The 26296-nt window shown below is 40.8% G+C and overlaps 1 protein-coding gene across 6 annotated transcripts in view; it reads right to left on the bottom strand.

Moving 5' to 3' along the window:
- TRPM3 (transient receptor potential cation channel subfamily M member 3) overlaps nt 1-26296 on the bottom strand; it is a 773499-nt gene that overhangs the window by 127570 nt on the left and 619633 nt on the right. For all 6 annotated transcript variants that reach the window (XM_070431513.1, XM_070431508.1, XM_070431509.1 and 3 more), the window contains one exon: nt 22086-22209. In XM_070431513.1, coding sequence (XP_070287614.1) covers nt 22086-22209 — 124 coding nt within the window. The remainder of the gene's footprint in view (nt 1-22085; nt 22210-26296) is intronic.

Here is a 26296-nt window from a genome sequence, read left to right as displayed (position 1 = left end):
TAGAATTTGTTAATATATAATTCTAAGTTTTTCTACTATGGTGGATAAAATAGACACAGAACCATAAACTGTTAAACTATTAGTTACCTTAGTAATTTTCTGGTCTAATGCCCAGAGAAAAAGACCCAATGCTTAAGGTCAACAACTAGATAGAAGGACAGCTGTGGCTGAAACTCAATAGATCTCACCTTTTTGTCTTGTGCCTTAATCTTTGGGAAAAAGTGAGGGGAAGGAAAAAGACCATTTGAGCACTGTGTGGTGTCTAATTCTTTTGTATCAGTTTATGTCCTGGGATGATTATAGGGCAGAGATTTCGAGATGAAGTGCCTTCACAGGCACTTGAACTAAAAAATGTAAAAAAATATAGAGGGCCAGACAAGATCCATTTATGTACTGTGTTTGGCTCATGGGTCACAGTTGAGACTTCTGGTAAGACCCATTCAGCGGAGATGTGCCCCAGCTCCATAAGATTCCCACAGAAATCTGCTTCTGTGCAACCGTAGTTTGGCCAAAGTGCCATTGGACATTGCCTCAAATAGCTCTTGATGCTCCTGGGAGGTGAGAGGCACCTCTTATCTGCTCTGCACTCATGGGAAGAAAACTTGAGGTGTCCAGGATTAAAAACTGGGGTCAGAAGTGAATTTTTGGTTAACTTTAAAAAACGGTGTTGTTTTTTTATTGATTTCTGAGAGGAAGGTAGAGGGAAAGAGAGATAGAAACATCAATGATGAGAGAGAATCATTGATCAGTGAACCATGATCTTCTGGTTCATAGGTTAATGTTCAACCACTGAGCCATGCTGGCTGGGCTTGGCTAACTTTTTTACTCTTTAAGCCAGGGATGGTTATAGTCTGAAAGACATTATTATATACCAAGCTGTTAGCAGGCTGAAGAATCAGGATAACATCTGAGCCGTTTTAGAAGAATTCAGAAATCAGGCATCAAATGGAATTCCTTAAACATCTGACCTATTTGTCCTGCAGATGCCTAAATTTCACTGCCTAATTAGAGGTCACATGTCAGATGAAATTCTTCGGAGGCAGCAAATACATTTATCCTCAAATATAAGATTACCAGGCTATCTTAGAAACACATTTGAGGAGAGGGAAAGGAAGGTGTATAGTAAAATCTAAAGGATTTTAGTGTGGGAAGGTGGAGACATGGGTATATATGCTGTTGTTTGTCAAAGAGCCTGAAATGAAATTGTGTGCCAGAACTCTGCAGTTTTTTGGGATAACTGATGGGAGGAAATGGCTGCCCACCTGTCCATATCCCAATCCTTGTGTGCTCAGCTTGAGGAATTAAAGGACTCTAGAAAGAGGGAAAGGAAGCACCAACAAATGGCTGGAGGATCCAAAGATGAAATTTATTTCGTAATTTTGCCTTGAACTGACCTGAGATATTATGAGTTCATTACTACTCTAAAACTTTTTTATTTGACATTTAAACATTTGAAGTACTAATGACACATTTGTATGTCTGCCTCAGGAAAAAACAACAACACAATCAAACAAGAACAATAGAGTTTTCTCCTACCACTCCCCTGTGTTGGCAGAGATGCAGAAAATCAGGTGGGGATGTGAAGCAAAATGGTAGTTTTGATATAAAATTCCTTGGTTTCGATTTGTTATTCTTTAACAACACTGGGTTTATTTGCTACTATTTTATTTAGGGTCTTTGCAGCTATGTTTGCAAGTGAGGTTGTCACAGTCTTGACTGATATTAGTACTAGAGTTGCACTAATTTTCACTATGAATTGGGAAGCTTTACATATTTAGTTATGTCCCAGAACAGTTTACATAACAAAGAATTTGGCTTCTGGCAGATGTAGTAGGGCAGTTATAAACTATCTAGCACTGAAACATTTTTAGGGATGGATAGATAGATCACTTATATGAATTTTTCAAGTTATTGATCAATTTAAATTTTCTGCTTCTCCTTGGATTCATTTCATATATTTTCTTAGATAATCAAACAATGCATGTTGATTTTAAAATTTATTGATATGTAGTTGTACTTAGAACTCTCTTATTATTTAAATAATCTCCTCTATAATTAGAATTATATGGCAGATTGTTCATTCATTTTTACTTTTCACTTGATCAAAATCATGGTCATTTCAAAGAATCAGGTTTTCATTTTGTTTCTCAATAGCATTTGCAGCTTTGCAGGCTAATCATAAGCATAACAGATACTGCCATTTTGTCAAGAAGGTCACCCGTGGTCCTAAGAACCAGTATTAAAGTAAATTTGTAGCCTGAGAGAAGGTAAAGAAAGAAAACCCGCGCTGCTTTGTAAATGTGTGCACAAACACATGTTTGAAGGACATGCTGGGCCAATGTCAGGACATCCCGGGGTATGTGTCTGTCCCAAGATAATTCTGAATTTTGTGTTTGTTTGAGTTAAAATATTGGAAAGCATTTGCACATGAAAATGCACAATGATATTTTTGTCTTCAGCAATGGCAAATAAGATAGAAAATCACAAAAAACATTACATGGAAATCAAACCCTCATAGACCTTCCTCTGCCTGTAAGTTTGCATGCCTGCCAGGGGCTGCTCTCCTCTTCTTGTTCCTGTGTGCCTGGCTCTCAGTGCCTCCCGCAGGGAAAAATCCCTGCTTATTTACACAATGCCCAGCCTGGAGATGCTGCTGTAATTGCTATTTTTTCAGTTTTTAATAGAAATTTGTGTTTTCTCCACAGCTTTCTTCTAGGGCCACTTGAAAGGAATACGAAGCAAGAGCCTCCTTTGTCAGATGACAAGAATAGAAACACAAAGCATCCCTGGTAGGTTTTCTCTGTGACCAGTTTTCCCTTGGACCAGTTTGGCTAATTAAAAAGGAAGCTGCATTTCTGACCTGCCACTGGAACAACATGACACTTGTTAAATGGTCAAAGGGAGAGCCCATCACTGTCATATTATACCAACTGACAATGAACCTTACTTGGAAAAGTTTTCTATTCTTTCAAGCTTAGAGGGAATTGATTCAAAGAAAAAAAACGATTCAGTTTATCAAGTCTATTGTTTTTCCCGATGATAGCCCAGTAATCCCTCTCTCCTTCTTGGACTCATTCAGGCACACAGCCGTGTATCTTCCCATTGAATAGTTGACCATGTTCTCATTGTTGTCCACTGCACAAACAAGTGTTGCTAACTGCTCTGGGGTTAACATCCTTCAAAAAATTGCAAAATTTTGGGATTATTAACTTTTTTTAAAAATGACTAAGAGGAATAGCTTTTCTCCAAAACAAAACAATTCTTTTCTCTCTCTCTGATGATTAATTTACACATATGTCCATGTGTCACACGGGAAAACATCTAGGGAGAAAGAGATTGAAACATGATCAAAATGAGAGAGCTGAGATGAAGGCCACAAGAAAACGACCACTCAGGAAAGACTGAAGGTCACTCCTGCCTGGTGTGACACAAGGACTTCATTGAGAAATCCAGGATTTGATCTGGGCTTTGTGAGGTATTAGAGTTTCAATAGAGAAGTGTGGTGTGAGGTAGAGCAGGAAGAAGAAAATGATAACAGAAAATAAGAGATAAGTGAACACCAAAAACATTACATACAAATATTCAACTTGGCTGGAGCACTGGGTAAAGGGAAGGTGACTTATGAAGGAAGGTTTGGGCCAAGCTGTGAATGATTTTCAGTGTTAAGGAATCTGGACATAATTCACTATATACTAGGGCATGTATCAAACATTTCATAGCTATTAATCCTCACATCAACGCTATGAGGCTCAGAGGCTCCATGAGTTACCCAGGAGCATTTAGCTGGCAAACAACAGAGGTAAGATTGAATCTCAGATCTGTGCAGCTCTAAAGACTCTGTTCAGAGCCTTTCCAGGTCATAGGTGGGTTGATTTTCAGGGGCCAAAAGACAGGGAGGAATCAAAGGTGACTTTTATTAGTTTTCCAGCCTCAGTGCTAAGAGCATGGGACCACTGGTGACAGAAATAGGGAAGCTGGAATAATTTGGGGGAAGGTGAAGTGTTTTTCCATTAACTTACATCCTTTTTGACTCAAAAGTAGAACGTAGGCCCAGCGCAGCACCCTGGAAGGTAGGAGGTGAATCAGATAGTGCTCTGTGCTCTACCAAAATGGATAGAGTCTCTGCTGCTCACATGCCCTTGAAACCTCTGCACTGATGAGCAAAAAGAACAAGCTCTTTGTCGAAATGCCTTTGAATAGAGCTACACCATGGCCCTGGGGAGATTCTGAAAGTGGGGAAAGGGAGGTCTTTATAACTTTTGAGATTATAACTGCCACAGAGCAATGTGTATGTACAGGGAGAACCCCAAGACTAAGAACAGAAGCTCTTCAAATTGCTCCCTGTGGAGAGCAAAAGAGGAGGGAGGTTTCACATCTATTCATTTGCCTATCACAATCATAAGGAGATATGTGCATGTGCACACACACACCTACATTCAGTGAGTGGTCTCATGAGTCATGTGACTGGGCAATGTTAAATACGTAATTGTTGTTCCAGAAAGCAACTCTATATGCAATTTGAGTGTGGTTCTGTTGTGTGGCAGAATGTCATTTCAACCAGCATTGCTTTTCCCACAAAGAACCGTCAGAAAAATGTTTGACTCTATATACCACTTCCGTCAAATGCTAGCATTTTTTCACATATCCCCTATTGCCTCGATTGTGCAGTTATACAATGATGTCTGTTTTATCTGGAGATATTAAAGAATGAAGTGCTGTATAGAAGTGACGTTTCCAGGTAAGTACGGGTTATCCCTTAATGCTAATTAAAAACAAGTCAATTCTTTTTGATGAAAATTTTTTGAAAATGTAACGGACACATTTGTCATCTTAGACAACATATACAAAATGAAAATCCGTTGCTTTCTTTTGTGACCAGTGTTGTTATCATGGACTCAGGAAACGTAGAGTGATCTGGCTCTCTTTAAATGGTCCCAGACTGCTCATGTTTACAGCTATTTGTCTGCTACTTAAAGGGTCCTGACTGTACACTCTGACTAACTCTTCTAACAACCCTCATTCATTTTGCCTCCCAGCTTTCTTACTGCAATGGGCAGAAATACCAACACTGAGCAGAATAGCAGTGGTTTCTATGGCATTTAATGCCCATGACTGTGTGGAATTTAGTGCACAGATTGTCTGATATTGATATTGGCATTGAAATAAGTCTTTTTTTTTAAAAAAAAAATGTCTTATTTCCTGCTTCTGAGTAGTTGAAGTTTCTATATAAGAGATCTTTAGGTAAAATTAAGTATTATATTTAGGCAGGACAATTTTCTAGTTAATCTTTTTTTTGAGCTCTTTCTGCTACTAGAAAGTTAAAGGTTGAACATCGGTAGGCTCTTAGGGAGAGCGGTTGCTAAGTGAAATAAACACGTCTGCCTCAGTTGAGAAGAGAAGCGAGCCCTTAGAATCATAATGGCAGCCATGGTGTGCCAGCACTCCTCAACATTGTGCCTGTATAACTCTCACTTAGCCTTCCCAATGACCCTCATTAGAAAGTATATTCTTGTTTTCCAGTAGTGATACCTGAAGCTTAAAGGTAAAGCAGTTTATTCAAAGGCACATAGCTAAATTTCCCTTCCTGCGCTGTCCTCTGAAACACTCCCCTGCTGAAGGCCTCCCGCTCATTCTACTGATGACTCAGTTTCCTGCAGTCAATGGGAGGGCAGGAGAATGAACGGAAGCCACACTGAGGTTTCAGGGAGTGTTCCTTATTCAATGTCCCTGGCCACTGCTTCCAAGCCAATGAGGAGCCAGCGGAGAGAGCAGGCAGAGCAGCAGCAGAGCCCTGTTGGTCGCCCTGGAGGTCAGACAGCTCTCAGGTCATGCTGACCACCTGCTCTGACGCTGAAGCCTCATTTCCCCTTATTTTATGCAGACTATTCCTCTATTCAATGGACTCAAAGGCAAAGAAAAACCTACCAGAAGAAGAGAATTATGACAGTTAGCCATTCTTCCTTTTGCTCTCTAACGTTCAGAATTCATTTCCTGTTATATCCTATAAAACCATCAACTTGCAGAGAAGGATAACAGACAAACAAGCGAACAAAAGCCGGATACAAAGAAAGAGTCAGGGTTACTAGCCAGTCTGGAGTGTCCTCTCCTTTGGCTTTGGCAAGGGGACCTACTGATTGGTCAGATTATTCAATCAGGCTTTACCATTGATCATCAGCTCCTTTGGACTTTTCAAGTAGAGAATTCCTTAGATGCCCAGAGTAAAACTAGCACAGAATAAAGCAAGTTGCTAAAGAAAGTCAAGTTCCAAAGAAAAGAGGCATGGGGCAATGGCATGAAAAGGTGAATATTTTTAGCTAGCAATTATAAAGCTACTGCGTTTAACTGCGGCAACACAGCAGAATGTAATTATTTTCTGTCCAGCACCTGTCTTTGAGTCTGTCACCTTGTTATTCATTTCTGGACATCGGTGAGAGATGTTTCTTTCCTTTTCACTACTTCCTTATCAGTCCACTGCAGCAAAACATCCCTTAGCTTGAAACTTATGTGTGGGCAGATGCATGGGAACATTCAAGAAACACTCAAATGCTGTCTCTCTCATACAAACCCTGTGTTTCTTTTGGTTATATTTTCAACCTTCCCTTCTCTTTCCCTCTTCATTCCTTCCCTCCATTCCAGCTTTCCTTCCTGCAAAAAATATTAACTAGGAGCTTTTAAAGAGCCAGTAAGGCCAAGTTCAAATGTATTGAAACTTCATGGATCTATGACTTGATAGAAGTGAAACAGTTCCTGAAATAAATTAGACAATGGAAAGAATTTTTTTTTCCAAAAGAAGAAATATTATCTGAATGACAACTTCTTTCATTATTCAAGACACTATCTTATCAATGATCTCATCATCTTTTTGCAAAGACCACCTAAACATGACCACTGTGCCACCGGGAACTAACGAGGAAGACAGCCCAGTCATGGCCACTAGCACCCCTGATTATGTGAAGGAAGGGAAAACTCAGGAACATTTCCCAGGTTACTTGGTTTTTGAGTCTATCTGTCAGGCTAGTTCAATTCCTCTAAGAATTCCCAGATATGACAGACAGTCAACAGCTTTGCTGGGCATGACAAGTTTCATTTCAAAGAGTCCAGGTTGTAATTTCAAGTATACTGGCTACTTTTATAGGCCCATTCAAGCTGAGCTTTCAATTACCTTCAAGCACTCTTCATTGATCACACTCAGCAATCACAGACCCAGAACCACCCGGGCCCAATGTGACAAAGGCTGAGGAAGAACTAGGAAGGCCCTTAAAGGAAGAGCACATTTTAGCAGCTTTCTGAATAAAGCATTGTATACATACCTTTTTATAGTGAATTATCCTTTATCTGTGATATGGCTGAGGAAAAGAGGCATTTCTAGATTTAAAATGAAATTCAGGGATGAGACTTCCTCTTTGTCACTGGTAACTTACTTTTTACTGACTCGTGAAAAATACTGGATACCCTGCTTTTTGATTCAAATTTTTATTGGGCTTTACCTACAGTTTCTAAAATGGCCAAGTTTTAAAATTTTGTAAAGTAACTTTTCAAAAGAAGTTAAGAATGTTAGTCTGTTAGAATTTTACACTGATACATACCAAATATACACAATACGCACACACATTAAACACATATAGAATCATCCCTAGTTCAAATATTCTGTCCAGTTGTCAGCTAACATCCATCTATTCTCTGGACCCATAAAAGCCACTGTTTTCAGATTTTGATTCAATAGATATTTTGGAACATTTTCTCCAGATGCAAGGTTGGTGTTTTAATTCAATATCTAGTGAAATCAGAGGACCTTTACTCTATGGGATATGGCATATTATTTTTTCTTGCTTTTCCTTATCAAGATATGATAGACTTATTAAAACACTCTTGAAAGAAATACTTGATGTATAGAAACCTTTAGAAGAATGGATTTTTATAATTTTCAATAATATTTATTATTACATACAATAATTTATGTGATATGCATTATCACATAAGTAAATGTTATAAATAATAAAATGATATGTAACCATATAATAGGCCAGTTAACTGGTTCTGTTAGCATGAACAAGTCATCTTTTTGTTTTATAGACAAGGACAGTAACGATATCTCCCTCATAAGTTGCTATGAGAAAAGTGAATTAATATGTGTAAAATAGTCAGAAAGGAGCTTGGTATATTCTTGGAGAAATTTAACTAGCTTGACATATAAGCTCAAAAAAACCCAAGCCACCTGGAAAATGGCAGGTGTTCAATAAATGCTGTTGCTATTATTGTTATTATTTAAAGTCCTAGTTTCCTCATCTGTAAAATGAACAGGTGAATTTAATCTTGACAATCTCTACTGTTTCTTTCTTTTGGGGACCCTCTGCTGCTCTGTCCTTTAACTTTCAATGAAGTGACCAATATCTTAGATGAGTGGATCAGGTTAACATTGAACACAAAGGAAAATTCACCCCGAAGAATTAAGAACTGTGGCCGCAAATAGAAGCAGATGAGTAACTATTTTGTCTTGATCCATGTGAGTAACTTCTGTGTTTGCTTTTTTATAGTGCCAGAATGATGAGATGATAATCAGCAGGTAATTTCCCTGAGGGGCTTAAGAACTTGGCCTAGTTTTGAATGCTTTGGATCCAGAAGGATGGAGACCCAGCTCAGCCCTAACAGGGAGCAGAGCAGCTTGTGAATTGGTTGTTTTAGCTCCCAGGAGGCGCATTCTGATACATTAATTTTATGTTATGAATCTGGGAGAATGTTTGGACAGGCTGGGAGCCAGTTGTTCCAGCAACTGCTATGCAAATCCTTCACTCCCCAAATAGTTGCTCTCTTTCTCAAATATCTTCCTATCAAAATATAGGCCCGTCATGGGGGCTGTAAACTGCTTAAAATTAGCCTATGAGGTGGTGAATAAGCTCTCTCTTGAAAAAGACATTTCCCCTCTAACATTTCCCAGTATTTCAGCTCCACCAAAATCCAAGTGTTACAGTAGGCAGCTAGTTAGATATTAACAAAAAAGAGACATCTAATTAAGCCAGATTAACTAGGAAGTGGCAGTTTCACAGACTCCAGGGAACAGCTACATCCCCTGCCAAACAAATGCTAATCCCAGAGCAGGCTTTCCAATCTCCCCAGGGAATAACGGCTGGGCGAGACCCCAGATTAACAGGGGGAAGGATAAAGTGAGGGGAAAATATCTCTGCTGAGGCATGTGTAGTAGAAGCCAAAATGGCAACCATAAAGTAAGGAGTCTAGCCTGGAAAAATCCTGGAGAAGAATTGGATAGGATAAGGACATGAAACCTCGGAAGACCCAGAAAAGGGATTGTATAGGGAGAGGCACCAGCACAGGACTGGATTCTTTGAAAGAAAGCCTGCTCTTGCCCAAGCCCAAGGACATATAATCAAAGCATAACACTGGCCTGAGGTCTCTTCAGCAGCCTATAGGCTGAAACACAGCGCCCCTGGCGGACTGGATGGGAACAGAGACTGTGCTGGACTACTGGAGCCTCGGATGCCAGGATAATAACATGGCAGCTCTGGGTCCTGACCCTCCCGGGCTTGGTGGGAACAAATGTGAGCCTGCGGTCCCAGAGGCTGGATTTCTTCCACAATGAGACAGAGCAGAACCACCTGGTTGTGGATGAGACCGGGCCTGGTGTACCTGGGGGCAGGCCTTTGTTTTCACTCCAATAAATCTTGCCTCTATACCTCCAACCCTCCTATGTGTGCATCCCTGAAATGCATTTCCTGCAAAACTGTGGAAGCATCCTATCTCCTCCTGCAACAAAAGACCTCTATTTCTTGTTTCCAAATGCATAAAAAAAGTATTAAAAAATATACATGCAGCCAAGAAGATAAAATTTTTCTAGGGAACAATAGTCCAGAAAAGAAAACAAATATAATTCATCAATAGTTAACTTCAGTGATATTTTACAAAATGAACCACTCCTGATCAGACATAGATGTATTGGTAATACTGCTTGCAAAAACAATCCCAAAGAAAAAGAAAGACAAAAAGAAATTAAATAAATAAAAAAGTAAAGCATGCGTAAGAGAAAGAATAAAAGGGGGTTTTCATTTGTGGTTCTAATTGGTTTCTAACATTGTCCCTGACATAGCTTTTGTTGCCTGTGAAGAATATGCTGCATATTTTGTTAATCAGCAGCTGGCATGTAAGTAACCTTGCTGGTTGTATTATTCTGAGGAAACAGGAGCCTTACAATGAACTTTCAGCGGGGCCAGCGTGGTAGCCACATTCATGGAGAATGCAAATCAAACAAGGCAGGACTGGCAGCAGTACATCAGTGAAAGGCTGCATTCACCACGATGTCAAGTACAAGCTGGGTCTTCATATTTCTTTGCCCTGCAATTCCTTTTGATCTCGTGGCCCCCTCACTTGGAACTGTGTATTCAGGGGACACAGGTTCTCTAGGAGGCACTGACTCCCTCACATTCCAGGATGTCTAAGAATCCACGATACTCACCAACTCAGCGAATTGCCCAACAAAATGTTTGGACATTAAATGAATTCAAACTAATTGTATTATATAAGCTTCATGGGTAAAAAGGGTCAAGTAGTCAGGGTCACCTCTGCATTATAATATTTAACAATGATCTTCTGTTCAAATGTTAGAATATTATACAGCCCTCAGTAGATGCTACAAAGAGCATCCACACGCATTTTTAATGGTTAGGGAAGGCTTTGTCAGGCAGATGTGCGGTTGGCATGCTTCTAAATCCAAAGTTTTTTTCAAGTATTCTCAATAGGGTCATAACATTGATAATAAGATGACCCCAAAATGTATACTTGCCAAGGTAGCTCCCTTATGAAAAGCAGTTTTGAGAACTATGGTATAAATGTGGGAAGAAACTGTTAGGAGCACTGACCTGGGTGTTATAACCAGACACCTACTCTTCTAAAAGCATGGCTGGGAGGGCTGAGGTACACTGAGCTTAACAACCTCAGTGTTTTCAGTGGTGGAGTTTCACTATGAAGCAATGAATCATTTAACCCTAAAAATGTATGTTTATAAATAGTATGAAAAAAAGGCAAGGGTAGGATAAATATTTCAGGTCAATATTTCAGGATAAATATTTCCGGAAAGAGTTATTGTGGTATCATCTCTTGATCTCTGGTCTCCTCCAGCTTCTTTCCCATTTTTGGTGTTCTTTTAGTGCAAAATTTACCAAGATCATTTTCTACTCTGTCTTCACTTCTTGCAGTCTCATTCTCTCTGGAATGCACACCATTCAGGATTTCACCCACACCACCACTGTACTTCTCAAGGTCACCAATGAACTCCTTCCTAAATCTAGTGGCAAATTTTTAATCCTTGTAGTCCTTGATTTATTAGCACAAGATCATTCCCTCTTCCCTTCCATATGTTTATTTTGTATTTCTTTATCACCGCTTCCCCACTGGAATGTAGGCTGACTGAGGTTAGCTACTGCTATATCCCCAGGCCCTAGAATAGAGTCTGGCACATGGCAGGCTCTCAAGAACTGTGAAATGAATGATGGCAGTAGTTTGGCGAACAATTGCAGGTAACAGGCAGACTTTACCTTACGCTGTGTGCTTAGAAGTGGACCCTAAGGGGAATGTGAATGGATATTGTAAGCTGGAGCCCACCTCACGGATGCCACTGGCAGTTCTTGGACTTCTGTTCAACGCTTACAATTTGGTGGCTTGTGTGATGATTTGGATTTCAAAAGAGATGCATTTCCTACTTGGCTTTTTCTGCCGTGAGCTTTGGCTGCTTGTGCCCGTGTTTATTTGTGTACGAGGTGTGCTGTGCCTGGCATCTGCTCTGCTTCCCGCCCTCTGTGTGCCCGTGCCCACAGGGTGTCTGGGAGTGTGTCGGCATGTGAGGAGGTTTAGAAAATTCTCTCTGAGCCCTCTGGCTTATCCTGTTGGGGCCGAGAAAGCTACCAAGTCTGCTAAGCTGGCAGAGCGACAGAATCCACCCCCACAAAGGAGGTGAAACAGCTGCAGTGGGGATGGAGGGCTTCCGAGGACCAATGAAAGAGGAAGACAAAGAGATTATGGCTCATGGACGGCAGATGGTTGAGGTCTGGTTGGAAATCGGGTTGTCGAGAAACATTTTATCGTCAGCAGAGTTGGAACATGGGCATTTAAAGCCACAGATAAGCCAGTGACAAGTCTGAGCAATTTCAAGTTCTATCTGTGTTACGTTGGGGTCCTCTCCTCTATCACCCTGCCCTCATTTGCCCTCATAATAGCTTGCAAGTTAGTTCTTGTGTAGCCTGAGTTTTGGGGCTGTTGGTAGGGGCATTATCTGGCCTTTTTCTGGAGCTCCCAGCCATTCAAGGGCATCTTTCTGAAGGTGCAAAGGTTGAGAATGGTCCACTGAGGTCTGCGGCATCGAGGCTCTGAAATAGGTACGAGGAGAGGAGATTTCCGCGAGAGCCATGGAAAAAGAGCCTGCGTTCAGAGTAGCTTTCTGACTTCAGTGTTTCAGAAAGTGCTGTGACAGGGATTATTTTCCCTATTTCCTGCTGGCGAACGTGCATGTTTTTTGCAATGTGAAATGGGTGCCTGGGGAGATGGAATGAACAAATAAAAGGGGAGGAAGAAAAATAAATGAGAAACACAGTTGTTCGGTTGTTGGAAAGATGATCTATTCTCCCCAGTATACTCTCTTTTTTCCTTAGAAATAGTGTCACAGAGTGAAAAGAGCAAATGTGTTGGAATTAGGCACACCTGTGCTTGAATCCTGGCCGTTTCAGTTATCATGTTTAGGCAAGAAACCAAATTTCTTAATCTGTAAAATTGGAGAAATAACACCTTTCACACAGCATTGTTTTGAGTCTTACTAGTAAGATGAAATAAAGCTCATCCTAAATAGTAGTTATAAAAAAGGGTGTGGGGAGAAAATGCAGCATCAGACATGGCAGACCTCAGCTTCATTTGCTCAGTTATTCAGCAATATTTAAACTGAGGATCTACTTTGTATCTAGAAATGTGTGATGTGCTGGACAATACAGATATGCCAGCTAACGGTGCAGATAGACATAAAACACATGCAAAAGTAATAAATAAGAAAATTGCAAAGTGCGGTAAGTGCTATCAGTAAATAAATAATGGGATGAAAGGGGAAACTGCTTTATATTGGGTAGTCAAGGAGGGCTTCTGGAGGAGGTTGACATGCTGCCAGGAAAACTCAATCTCTATTTCTTGGGTCCCAAGTCAGCTTGCCCCCACCAGGAGGGCTGAAAACTGTAATCTTCCTCTCCCCTGGGTAGGACTGCCCCTTCTTCCCACTGGGACAGGTTGGTAGGAAGCAGCGAGGGAACTTTATTTCATTCATAACTGGAGGGTCTGTGTTCCCTGCCCTTCAAAACTAGGGCGGTAGTTCTTTGAATGGAGGATGATAATGGGGGAGTGGTAGGAGGGAGCCCATTTATGCCACTGACTAGCAGAGTGACCTCAAGCAAGTGATTACCTTCTCTTAACACATTTTTTTTTTTTTTTTTTGGTCTGTAAAAATAGGGATACTATTATCTCTCTCTCACTACTTTGGGGAAGATAAAATTAGAAGAAACTGGCAACCTAGATATTAATTTACTCTTTCTTCTCTCCTTCTCTTCTGTTCCCTCCTTCTCTTCCCTTCCCTCCACTACTCAGTGATGACTCTTGTCTGTCTTTTATCATTTAACTAGAGGCCCGATGCACAAAATTTGTGCAAGGGGCTCGACCCTCGCAGCCCCTTGCAGCCCTGCCCAGCTCTCGCAGCCCCAACTTCGTCCAGAAGGTCGTTTGCTGTTCGGTCTAATTAGCATATTAGGTCTTTATTATATAGGATGGCTCATCGTTGGCATGTGCAGAGAGCCCACAATGTGGTAGTGAGAAGCCCCAGCAGTCATTCTCATCACTTGTTAAAAGTCATGGCCAAGTGCTTGGAGAAGAATGTGATCACAATGTTCGAAACCAAGTCATTTGGGACCAGTTTCACTTCATTATGCTCTTTCTCTGTTCAAGCCCCCATCAGGCCTGCTCTCAATGTATAACGATGCTTCAGTCAGTATCTTTGGAAAGTGAAAAGTTTCATAAATGACATTTTAATATATTTTTCCAGAAAAATCATGCCCATTTCCTGTGGCAAATTATGCCAGATCTTCTCTAGGCCCAAAGGCACAGAACCAAACAGAAGGTGTCAGAAGTAATGGTGCAGAAGCACGAAGGTCCTTATGTCAGGAAGTCCACTGGGCGAGCTTTAAAGTCTTTCCCACTCAGACCACAGCTTGGGGCAAGTATGTCAGAATCTCTGGGTGGGGGGTGGGAAGGAGGGGGTGGAATCCAGGCATCAGTAGTTTTTAAGGCTCCCCAGTTAATTCCAATGTGCAGCTGAGGTTGAGAACCACTGCTGTGTTTCTTAACACCCCAAACCTCTACACTTTTGTGGACTATGTGTCTACATTTCTATGGACTAAAAGGAAGGAAGAGGCAGAGGAGAAGAAGAAAACTAAAATCATGTGGCCGCCACAGGCCAATGCGATGACAGGGGTGAATAAAGTGTGAGTCATATCATTACGGAAATGAAGATGACAACCCAGTCTAATTATAAAGTCTGAGCACCGGCTCTTATAACTGATAACTGTGTGCTGATAACAGGTAGTGGAACTGGGCAGCAGAGTAAATAAAATACAAGAGAGAAAGGGCCAGATGAGATGGGAAAAAAGGAAAATAATTCTTAAAATAAAGGAGGAGATTAGCAGGTAAAACATTTAAATTCCATTTGAGGGCGAAGATGGCCCAAAGCAATGATAGAGATAATGGTAGCAATGCTAATCTTTTATGCGGTGCATGTTTGTTTTCCCTGATTAGGATAATTTTCTCAGGGCAAGGTTTGAGTTTGGCGAAGGGAGATAATAAACAGGGAAAATGATATATTGGGCGACATGTAATCAACATCGGGCTAATGGCCTTGGCTGAAACCTTGGAATTTGATGAATGTATTCATTTACTGAGCCTCGCATCTAATAAGAAGAAACATAAATACAAATATAGAAGGAATGTGGGTAAATGAGCTTAAATGATAGGAGGTATTTTATACACATTGATTAGCATGGAAGAGAAAGCAGACAGTACCTGGTTTCAGACATCTGGTTTACAAATAACTCGTGCATATAAATAGCCCTGACAGCTCCTTCCCATTTATTTGCCCCCTCAACTCTCCACCCCGCTTCCTTCTGCAAACACTATGGGTCAAAAACACAACAAAGCTGAACAGGTTTGAGTACATGTTGTGGAATCAGGAGTGGAGGAAGGGGATAAGATGGGAAACATCTATTTTGGAGCAGTGATTTTCAAACTTTAGTCCCACAACCTTAGTCAAAGAAATATTACTGGGAAAGGGTTAGGGAATTAAGATACATTTAAAACAGAGAAAGGGTGGCCCAGTGTGTGTGATGTTCAGCATTCTCTTTTTCCTTGCCTTTACCCATCATGAAGATGCTGTAGGAGGCAGAGTTGGAAATAATTTGAGTGTGAGAGTTGACATGGGAAAGAGATTTCTAGACAAAACTCAAGTGGTAGCCGACCCCGTCCTCACCCTACCCACCTGTATTTCCCCTTCAGTTGTTAGACTTCCTAAAAGTCCCCCAATTGATCATTCCTTTGGGTCAGCATGTGTTCTCTATTGGAAGTTCAAGTATGTCATGGAGGTCAATGAGCTATCAGTCCTACATACATGAATGTGAATTCAATAACACTACTGGCCTCCAGATTCCCAGACTAGCACCTCTTCAGGGAGGGCATGGAATTAATTGTAGGAGGTGAGAGATGGGTAATGCTGGAGGAAGAAGATGGGGGGGAAGCCCTATTAGGATGCTAAAGAGGGTTTTGGGGTGTTTCTGGGGGCAACGCTGCAGAGAAGGAGGGAGCAGTTACTCAAAGGTTAATACGTGAACAACCTTGTCTAGGGTCATTCTGTCCCAAAGAAAGGGATGATAACCTTTTTCTCCTTTCCTACTGCATTTCTGGGTTTCTTATTCGCAGACTTTCTATAGCACAGCAGAATTTTGCTAAATTATTTATATTGCTTTATGAGAAAATTGATTCTGGGATCGATCCTTGGCTCATAGCCTGTTCATAAGCTGATGACTTCATGAAATACATGACTGACTATTTAGCATGTGAGGGATTACCTGCATAAAAAATGCTAATGAGAAACAGGGAGGTTTGCATATTTAAAAACTGCTCAGAAGTTAAATATGTATCCAGATGTGGTGTCTCTGAGAAACTAGAAGGAATGTAGAACGATGTATATGGCTCCTATGAGTTTAACTTAGTTGCTGCCATGGAGTGACATCTAACACAATGGTTCTTAGCTATGAGTTATTCATACCTTGGGGGATCTAAGAATTGAATGCATTCTTCCCATAATATGCTTATGTTCACACAATCTTACATATATTTTTAAGGGTTTGCAGAACTCTCTAAAGACTTCTAATTGTTCTCAAACACTAGGCTAAGAATTTGTGCTCTCCGGAATCCAGGGAAAACACTAGCCTGAATATTCCTATTTGGAATAGAAAAGTTCATATTGGGAATAGGCTGTAGGGATAGAGGTGGAGATTCAATTCTGGTGCATTTAACATTGGAGAAAGGATTCAAGAGCTTGCACAAAATAAAGAAAAATATGGGGCATAGATTTTTCCTCAAGGAAATTTAGATTTGGTTAGACTAGCGTATAAGATAAGAGTAGTAGTCCTAGTAACTGTGGCTGGAAAGGCAGGCTAGATCTGGATCACAGAGGGTCTCTAATGCCAGGCTAAGGAACTGAAACTTAATTCTGAAGGCCATTTTTGTACAATCTTCATCTTTTTGCTATATTTATATATCAACACTACAATTATATTTTTTCTCCAAATGAATTTCCTTTAAAATTTGTATTTATTTAGGTTTAATACCCATGGTTTTATGTTATTGTAATTATTTATTTTATCTATATATGAAAATAAAAAAACACCTCTTAAAAATATTAATTTGCATTTCACCTGAAATGATCTCATTTGCAATCAGCATTTTTCTCTTTGGGAAACACTAGTGAGGGTAATAGGGGTTTCATTATGAGAGCTGCTCCTTAAAAGGAGTCATGCAGCAGTTGTTGGTTAGTTACAATGGAGAGGATGGGCGCTGTGAGACCAAGCAAAGGCCAATGGTTTAAATGGTCATGGTAAGACCATGGATTCAAGAGGCAGAGTGGGAATACAGTGTGGAATCACCCCAGTATGTAGGAATATCTTCTTAGAGTTGGAACTCAAAACAATTGTCATGTAAATTATATAATAAGTAAGCTCTTAAAGTGAATACATACAATAATATGTTAGTTTTTGTGTATTATTATATTTTGGTTATTGTATTATTTTTATTTATTTTTCCCCCCAAAAAGATAGTACAGTACTTTCTATATTTTTCTATTTTTTTAATCTACTGGTTATGGCTGAAAAAGGTCAGGGGCATTAAAATTTTATGCAGTTTTGTTGATCTTGAGAGAGAATCTGACATCTGGATAGTGAAGTTGAAAATCAAATGGGCATTTTCTGTATAGTTCTCTGGTCTTCTCCAATTTGTTTAATTTTTCTGGTTAGCAGAAAAACAGATGTAATTCTTGCCCCATTGTTTGCAGCTCAAGTGGCACAAGGAATGCAACAGAACTCTGTCCATATAAGGAGTTATAAGACCTTATAATACTTTATCTCTATATAGAAAAGCCTAAGCAACCATTATGACTGGACAACTGGATGACAGGCCGGTAGTTATGACTCGCTCTGACCACCAGGGGACAGACACTCAATGCAGGAGTTGCTCCCTCATGGTCAGTGCACTCCCGCAGCCAACCTCCTGTGGTCCCTCCTCCCCTGGCCAACCAAGACGGCCCCTATCAGCCCGATTGCCGGCTAGGCCGAGGGACCCCACTCATACATGAATCTGTGCACCGGGCCTCTAGTACATCTTTAATAATAAAAGCATAATATGCAAATCGACTGAACGGCCGTCCAGACATCCTTCTGGATGACCTTTTGGACGACCTTCTAGACGACCTTCCGGACGAAGCCGGGGCTGCAACTGCGGGATCAAGGCAGCGGCCCCAGCTGCGAGGGAGAAATCGAGGCAGCTGCTGTGGCTGCAAAGGCCTACTCTTGCACGAATTTCATACATTGGGCCTCTAATCATAAAATGAAAGGTGTTATTATTAATATTAGCTGCCATGGCAAGCAATTGTATAAATGAAATTTCTTTTAAATTCCTTTTTTATTTCAATGATTATTTTTGTGAGGACATGAGTTGACGTCTAATTTTGGGCTTATAGTTAGCCTAGTTAAATATTATGCTGGAAAGATTAGTTTGCCCTTGATGTAGAAATGTTAAGTGACCTGGACATTATGCTTACACTGTCCTTGCAGAAACATAATGACTGCTACATTGGGGCAGAGGGCATTCCAGGAAAAGCAACTGACCGTGCATTCTTTTTTTTCTCCAGGGACCTCAGAGTCTAATGAATACTTGTTCAGATTATTCCAGGGATGAGAGAGAAAATGGGCTTCTACTAAATTCATTTTAAACTTGGTCATACCTAATATTTAGAATATGGAATCAGCTGAAATATGGAAAAAAGAGCCCAGGACTTGCAGAAAGATGCTCTTGGTTCAAGTTAGGTGGTTGCTACTAACTAGCCACATGATCATGGGTTTGTCACTTAAGTCTTTGAGTCTTGATTTTCCTCTATAAAATAGTGATACTAATACTGATGTTAGCAAGGCTGGTTATGGTATCAAAGAAGAGGACATAAAATAATCTTTGGTAAACATAAGATGCTACATAGATATCATCATCATTGTTAAAATAAAAGTATTTATTGAGTGCTTTCTATGTTCTTTGCATATGTTAACTCATTTGATTCTTATAATTAACCCAATAATATAAATACAATTATTATCTCAACTTTCTTGAAGACAAAACAAAGGCCTCTAGAGATTCAAAAACTTGTTCATTGTTATGTATTAAACTGACTTCAAAGCCTGCAGCATCTTTATTCTTGGAATGGTGATAATCTAATCATCTAAAAAAGTTTCAGAACTTCCAAAACTTAATCTGTAACCCACTGTGAATTGAGAACTAATAAGAAAAACATTTTTAATGGAGCAATATTTTTTCTGTATTCTCTTTCCACTTTCTCATTTAAAATGTTTGGACTTTATTAATGTTAAGATGACAGTCAAGTAAACTTAAAAGTAGCTAGGTACAATCCAGCATCTACTGCAAAGAAAATTTCTGTTTCTTCACAGACATTGTGTTAGAGAGAACAGTGCTCTAAACTTGATATATGTGGAATTCAGACATGCAGGAGCTTGGAGGAAGACAGGGGTAGGTATTTGCATTTGAGAGTTGTCTCAAAATGATAACTGAAGTCAGAATAGTGAATGAAAGGGGAAAGAGCCAATATTGATATTTGATGAACATCTGTTTATAGAATAGAGAGAAAGAAGAGGAACTAGCAATGGAAAGACAAAATGAACTGTAAGGGAAAAGGTGAGGAAATAGTGAATAGAGAGTCTAGCACGTATCATCGAATCCATGAGAAAGTAACTCTGGGGAGGGAAGAAGAGTGTCTCTCTACCCCCTTCTTCTTATCCCTTACATCACCCCCCCTAATTAATATGCTGCTGTGGACAGTTTTAATCTCTTTAAATTTTATTTTTTCCTTGATAACAATGATGGGACTTAGCTCACAGGTTGGTTTCTAGGGGGATATATGTTCTCAGAAGGCGACAGGTTTTGAGATGTTGTTTTGACCCAAACTGGGAAATAAGCAGGTAAGTGAATTTTGTCAGGACGATATGGAATGGAAAGCATTCACACACAACACTCATTGATGCATATTTTCCACGAGGCCACACAGCCCAGAGGCCGTGTTTCACTAGCTACATATACATTCATAGTGCAGTTCTTCATTACCCGTTACTAGGATGCTGGGATGAGAAATATATCAGATTTGCTCCAGAAACAAATCCCTTAGCTGAACTTGGCAATGGTTAGATTGACCTCAGAATATTATGTTCCATGTAGTTTGCAAAGGGAATCAAAAGAAACTTGAAGGAGATAAAAGCCAGGAGAAACCTCACCATGCAACGTTCCTTGTTCTGTGTGCTCACTGTGCAGCGTGGTGGGCTCTGGAGCAAGGCAGTCCTAGTGCAGCGCCCCCTGCCTGTGGTGCACACATCCTGCACCTCACCCAGCCTCAGGCAACCTCCTATTCCTCCAGGGGAAAGTAATGCCTACCTCCTTTATCAAGCACCTAGTACTGTCCATGCACATAAATTGTCCCTCAAAAATTGAAATTATTATAACTCCATTTATGATTTTAAAATTCTAACTGCTTTCTGCCCAGATGTGGAGATAAGGAGAATTCATTTCTTCTTAAGATCACATTGCCCTACCCGACAGCTAGGGGTACCCCATACATCTTGCAATAAAGATCTCACATTAAAAGGCCATTGACCTTTTCTGCAGGAGCCATGATTAAGTGACATGACGATTATCAGGCAGAATCCCAGGGGACAGTCCTATGAAATACCCAGAGAAGCACATTCAGCCTCATTTGGTTTTATGACTTCCAACTGGTTCCTAGAATTTTAATCTTAATGCTTTTCTAGGAAATTTGCAGGACTGCTGAAATATATAGTTCTGAGAAAGTTCCTCAGTCAGCATTGGGAAATCATTGGTGCTCAGTCAGGAGAAAATCCACAGTGTAGCATGTGGAAGCTCAGGGCTGCTTGTGTCTCTGTGGGAGCAGAGGAAGCAGTGAGCTGAACAGCTGTGAGCTCACTGCCCTCTCGGTGGGAGAATGCTAGGGACACTCCCGGGTGGATAGAGGCTCAGCGGTCATGACTGTGAACCCCATCTGCACCCTGGCTTCTCTGTGGGACGGGGACAGGCATAGGCACACCATGGTGAAGCAGGCAGTTCCGGCCCAGGCCTCGAGGAGCTCACAGTCTAGTGGCAGAACTGGATGAAGGTAGTTAGCACCGGCTCCTCTCCTATCCCCCTGTGGTTGAGCCTTTTAGGGTCTGGCCCTGGTGCCCCTCTGGAGATGAAGTGCTCCCCAAGTGTCCCCAGAGGCAATCCTTCCAGGATTCACATGCAGACTTGAGATCATCTAAAACCTGAGTGAAACCACTGGCTGGGTTTAAACTGCTCCTTTACTTCCCCTGTGAGCAGGTGGGCTGCAGTGCCCTTTGAGAATAGCCCCTGCCTGCCCAGGCTTTCGGAGAATGTACCCAGAGTGGGTGTTTTCACTACACTGGCCTCAGTGAGACAATTTCAGAATAAAGATATTTCAAACAGACATTAAACGCCACTGGTTTTGAGCCCTAGTTCCTCATTTACTAACCAATCTTCATCTGTCCGGTAAAAACAATAACCGTACCTCTCTCATTGGGATAGTAGCAAACATCACAGGAGTTAGTATATGTGAAGGTGGAGCATCCTGCCTGGCACATTGCATGGGCTCATTGCATGTTAGCCCTTTTTATTCCTGTTCACCATCGCAGATGATTTCTGTGTTACTCACATTCTGTAAGACACTTTGTCCAGATGCAGGAAATGTTTCAGTAGCTATTGGAGGACACGTCAGAAACGCCAGAAATGTCCACCATTCCTTGGGTACATTCCTCCATTTTCTCCCTGTGTAGCTTAGGGTGGTAGCCTGGACCCTGTGTCACTAAGTTACTTGACAACAAGCACATCCGTGCTTCCCGACTCACAAGCACAGCGAAACCCAAACCTCAGAGAGGATTCACTGCAGCATTTCCCAGGAGGTGACCTGTTTCATCTCGTCTACTCATTTGGTGGAGGCAGTCAGAAGCATTTGGGTGAGCTTCAATAGGAAATGATTCTAAAACCCTGTCTCACGTTAAATCAGGGCAGGAAAAGCAGTGTCTTCGCTACAGAGGGGAGGAAACTACAGAAGCCAATGGGGCCTCAGGGGAGGGGGAAACAGTGTGTGATTCAAGAAAACAGTGAAACAGACAGAGGGCTGTGGAGAGGGCTCTGCCACTCACGGGACACTGCTTACATACCAGTTCCTTCTTCTTCATGCACTCCATGAGGACGATGAACAGATGCTGCGCTTGCGTCCGAGTGTACGTGAAGGTCTTCTGGATGGTCACCAGCAGCTGGTCCCGCAAAGATTCATTGATAAGTCTGCAATGAAAACCAGGCCCAAACAGGTGAACCCAGCTCCTATTCGGTACATATCGCTGAGAGACATTATAGAACGTAGGAAAGCATTATGACAACTTCCTTTAGAGAGGAGTTTCCTCTTCCGGTATGCTTCTCACAACAGTTATTTATTTATTTTAAAATATATTTTATTGATTTTTTACAGAGAGGAAGGGAGAGGGATAGAGAGTTAGAAATATCGATGAGAGAGAAACATCAATCAGCTACCTCCTGCACACTCCCTACTGGGGATGTGCCCGCAACCAAGGTACATGCCCTTGACCGGGATCGAACCTGGGACCCTTGAGTCCGCAGGCTGACGCTCTATCCACTGAGCCAAACCGGTTAGGGCTCACAACAGTTATTTTGAATGGGATAACAAAAAGAAAACCCACCATGCATTTAAAAACAAATTCATTTTAATGTCTCAGAACCTAAAAGAGCAAAGTATCGGAAGATTTAGTTCTTCTTTCTTTTATATGGCACATGTTTAATACCCTCATCCTCAAGTGTTGTAATAAAAAATGCTTTCAATCAACCATTAGCATCTTCGTAAAATTTTGCTGTATTGCTTATCTAAACATTTAAATTTTAACTTCATCTCTAATTGTGAAAAAAAGGTGGTCATATCTCAGTAATGGTTTTTTTGAGCATCAATCAGGATAAACAGAACTTACTTTAAAAAAAATTATTTCATGTAGGCGGTAGCTTATCTGGCCTATGATTCACATCATCATTATTTATGTTGAGATTTTGCTGTGCTATAGTCAACAAGGGCCTGACCCATATGGAGGTATTATATTGACTACTTTATTAAAAGACTGTTTTTATACTACAGGAGAATTAATGCAAGCAGGAGGTGCATCATATCCAATCAATCCTCCATGATCTCTTAAACATGGAGCAATCATAACTAACTTTAACTCCTCTTACTAGCCTTATGAGAACTGGGCTATTTCTACCAGCGATCAAATGGCAGGGAATAAAAATTCACTTTATTGTTAACAGATACTGTCCAAAATGAGGAAGATAATACTGTTCTTAAGACCAGTGACAAAATAACCATAATTTGCCTAGCATTTTAAAGTTTACAACTTTTTATCACTGAAGTATCAGCAATTCCTACATACAATAGTAAAATATAATTATCTCATTTGATGCTTACAAGAACCCTATAGCCAAAATATTTATACAATTTAAAAGGGAAGGACATTTTATTCACAGAGAGCCAGATGCTTAAGGTCACTCAGCAAATACATGGCAGAGCCAGAACCAGAACCGAGGTCTTCTGAATCCTTGTCTAGTGCTCTTTCCACGACACCACATTGCCTTTAACATTTTTTTTTTATTTTGGAGACAGAGAAAGAGAGAGGAAAAGAAACATCAATTGGCTGCCTCCTGCACATCCCCTACTGGTGATTGAACCCACAACCCGGGCATGTGCTCTGACAGGGAATCAAACTGGCGACTTTTTGGTGCAAGGGATGACGCTCAACCAACTGAGCCACACCGGCCAGGGCAACCACACACTGCCTTTTATTACATCAAGAGCCCTACACCACTGCCTCTCTTTGTCACGGTGGCTACTTGAACAGGAAATGATGAAATTTCCTTTAACATAAAAGCATGACAAATGGTGTTGCTTAAAAGCAAGCAAGATGGGAAGGAAGCTTGAGAGTATCTTCATATCAGTGGCCTGCTCTGCTCCAATATTGTGTGAGGATTTACCTGGGCCCTGTAGGTTGGATAGTATGATGGCCCATCTTTGAGGAGGCTGCATTCCTCATGATGAAACTATACCAAGGATCCTGAATGTCACTCAGCTCCGTAGTGGAATGGGTTACTCCTCTGCCCCTCGGAAGATTTATATCATGAACATATACATTTAGGAAAAGAGGATGGTCCCGATAAGGTTGAAAAGGGATGCTAGATCCTCTGAAGTTTACTATGTTGGAATACACTGTGGCCTTAGGTGTTGACCAGTCTGAAACCATTTATTCATTCATTCAACAACTGCTTAGTAATGGCTATTTAGTGCCAGACACTGTGGTGCATGCAGGGCTACAGGGACAGATGATATATTTACACTTCCAGTCTTCACACCAGTGGAGAAGAAAGACATGAATCAGCAATTCAACTGTGATTGACAGTGGTAAAAAGAAGCCGCTTGTGACAGTTGAATATAATCTACTCTGGAGGGTTCAAGGAAGATTCCTCTGAGGAAGTGCTGCTTTATCTGAGACTTGAGGAATGAATGAGCATTAGCGTGATCATGGGGTCTGGGCAAGAGCATTCTTGGCAGACAAAAGAGCATGAACAGGCCTAGTTTAGAGAAAATAAAAGAAGGTCAGTATTCCTGGAGCGTAGAGAGCAAAAGAAAAGGTGGAACAGGATGGGGCTGCAGAGGGGATGAGCAAAGGCAAGATAACAGGGAACTTTGGACATAGTGTTAGAGAGCTCAGATTTTATTTCCTGGCAATGGGAAGCCATTGAAGGATTTAAGTTGGAAAGTGATATAATTACATTTGTGTTGCCAATTACTTTTCTTAAGGAGTCAGGTCCTGAGCACTTATACCTGGGCATGTGTCTACTTGACAAATAACCCATGTGGAAGTGTCTAGAGCAGTGGTCGGCAAACTCATTAGTCAACAGAGCCAAATATCAACAGTACAATGATTGAAATTTCTTTTGAGAGCCAAATTTTTTAAACTATATAGGTAGGTACATTGTTTTTTTTTTTTTTTTAAATATATTTTATTGATTTTTTACAGAGAGGAAGGGAGAGAGAGAGAGAGTTAGAAACATCGATGAGAGAAAAACATCGACCAGCTGCCTCCTGCACATCTCCTACTGGGGATGTGCCTGCAACCAAGGTACATGCCCTTGACCGGAATCGAACCTGGGACCTTTCAGTCCACAGGCCGACGCTCTATCCACTGAGCCAAACCGGTTTTGGCTAGGTACATTGTTATTAACTTAATTAGGGTACTCCTAAGGCTTAGGAGCCACACTCAAGGGGCCAAAGAGCCGCATGTGGCTCGCAAGCCGCAGTTTGCCGACCACTGGTAGAGAATTCTGCAATATCAAATGTACATAGATGTTGTACACAATTAACAACAGAAGAAACTCTCCTGATTAGTCACTTGATAGATCCAGTCATTCATCTGCAGGTGTTTAATTTTGAGAACTCAAAATTTGTTTCCCATTGCTAACCATCTGCAATAAATCCCAGTTCCCTGAGGTCATTATCTGTCTGAGGGATCTGTTACTTGTATCCAGCCTGTCACTTTGTAAATATTGAGGCATAACGTACAGCTAAGCTGATTGTGTGTTTCAGTGGTTAGGAGATATGAAAGACACTAAGAATCTTATACTTTTAGTCCAGTTTTGCAGCCAACTAAAGCTGTGGTTTTGCATACATGACTTAGCAATAATAACCATGGAATTCTATTTTTTGAAGTAGAAGAATTCTTTCGGTTGGTGTTTTCCAAAGTGTGGGATGCCTATTAATGATGGAGCAGAGATGGTTTTAGGTGAAACAAAGTTGATTTGGTCCTTATAAAGCACCTAGATGCTCATTAAACATTAAATAACTGCTATTCCTGGTTTAGTTCTTTTCCCATCATCCTGATTGCATCAAGAGGAAAATGTCATTTTTGAAGCTTCTTTGCCTTTAACAACTTTTCACCACTTGCAAATCTCCCACTTTTGACAAAGAAACAGCAGATATTAGGTCTCATTCCTTTGATCTAAAGAGTTTAATAACATGGTTTTGAAAAAGATCCTGTATAACATTTGACATGTTCATAGCACATCATGGTGTATGACACAGTGGGTTACAGTGATAATCTCTTTTTATCTTCATAAAAACCTGTGTCAACAGGTTTTCCATTTTGCAGAAGAGGAAACTGTGGCTCAAGAGGTGAAATGATTTGTACAAAGTCACATAGCTTGGTCATCTCAAATGCTTGAAGTCGAGTCTACTGATTTCAGCTTTCTCTCCATGGTGCTGCTTTTCCTGATTGGAACCCATCAATATGTCTTTCAGTTTCCTAATAATCTGCATTGA

The sequence above is a fragment of the Myotis yumanensis genome, unplaced genomic scaffold (genome assembly GCF_028538775.1).
Source record: "Myotis yumanensis isolate MYYU_CA2020_CCGP unplaced genomic scaffold, mMyoYum1.0.hap1 SCAF_12, whole genome shotgun sequence".
Taxonomy (NCBI): domain Eukaryota; kingdom Metazoa; phylum Chordata; class Mammalia; order Chiroptera; family Vespertilionidae; genus Myotis; species Myotis yumanensis.
This window is presented reverse-complemented; position numbering and strand designations above follow the sequence as displayed.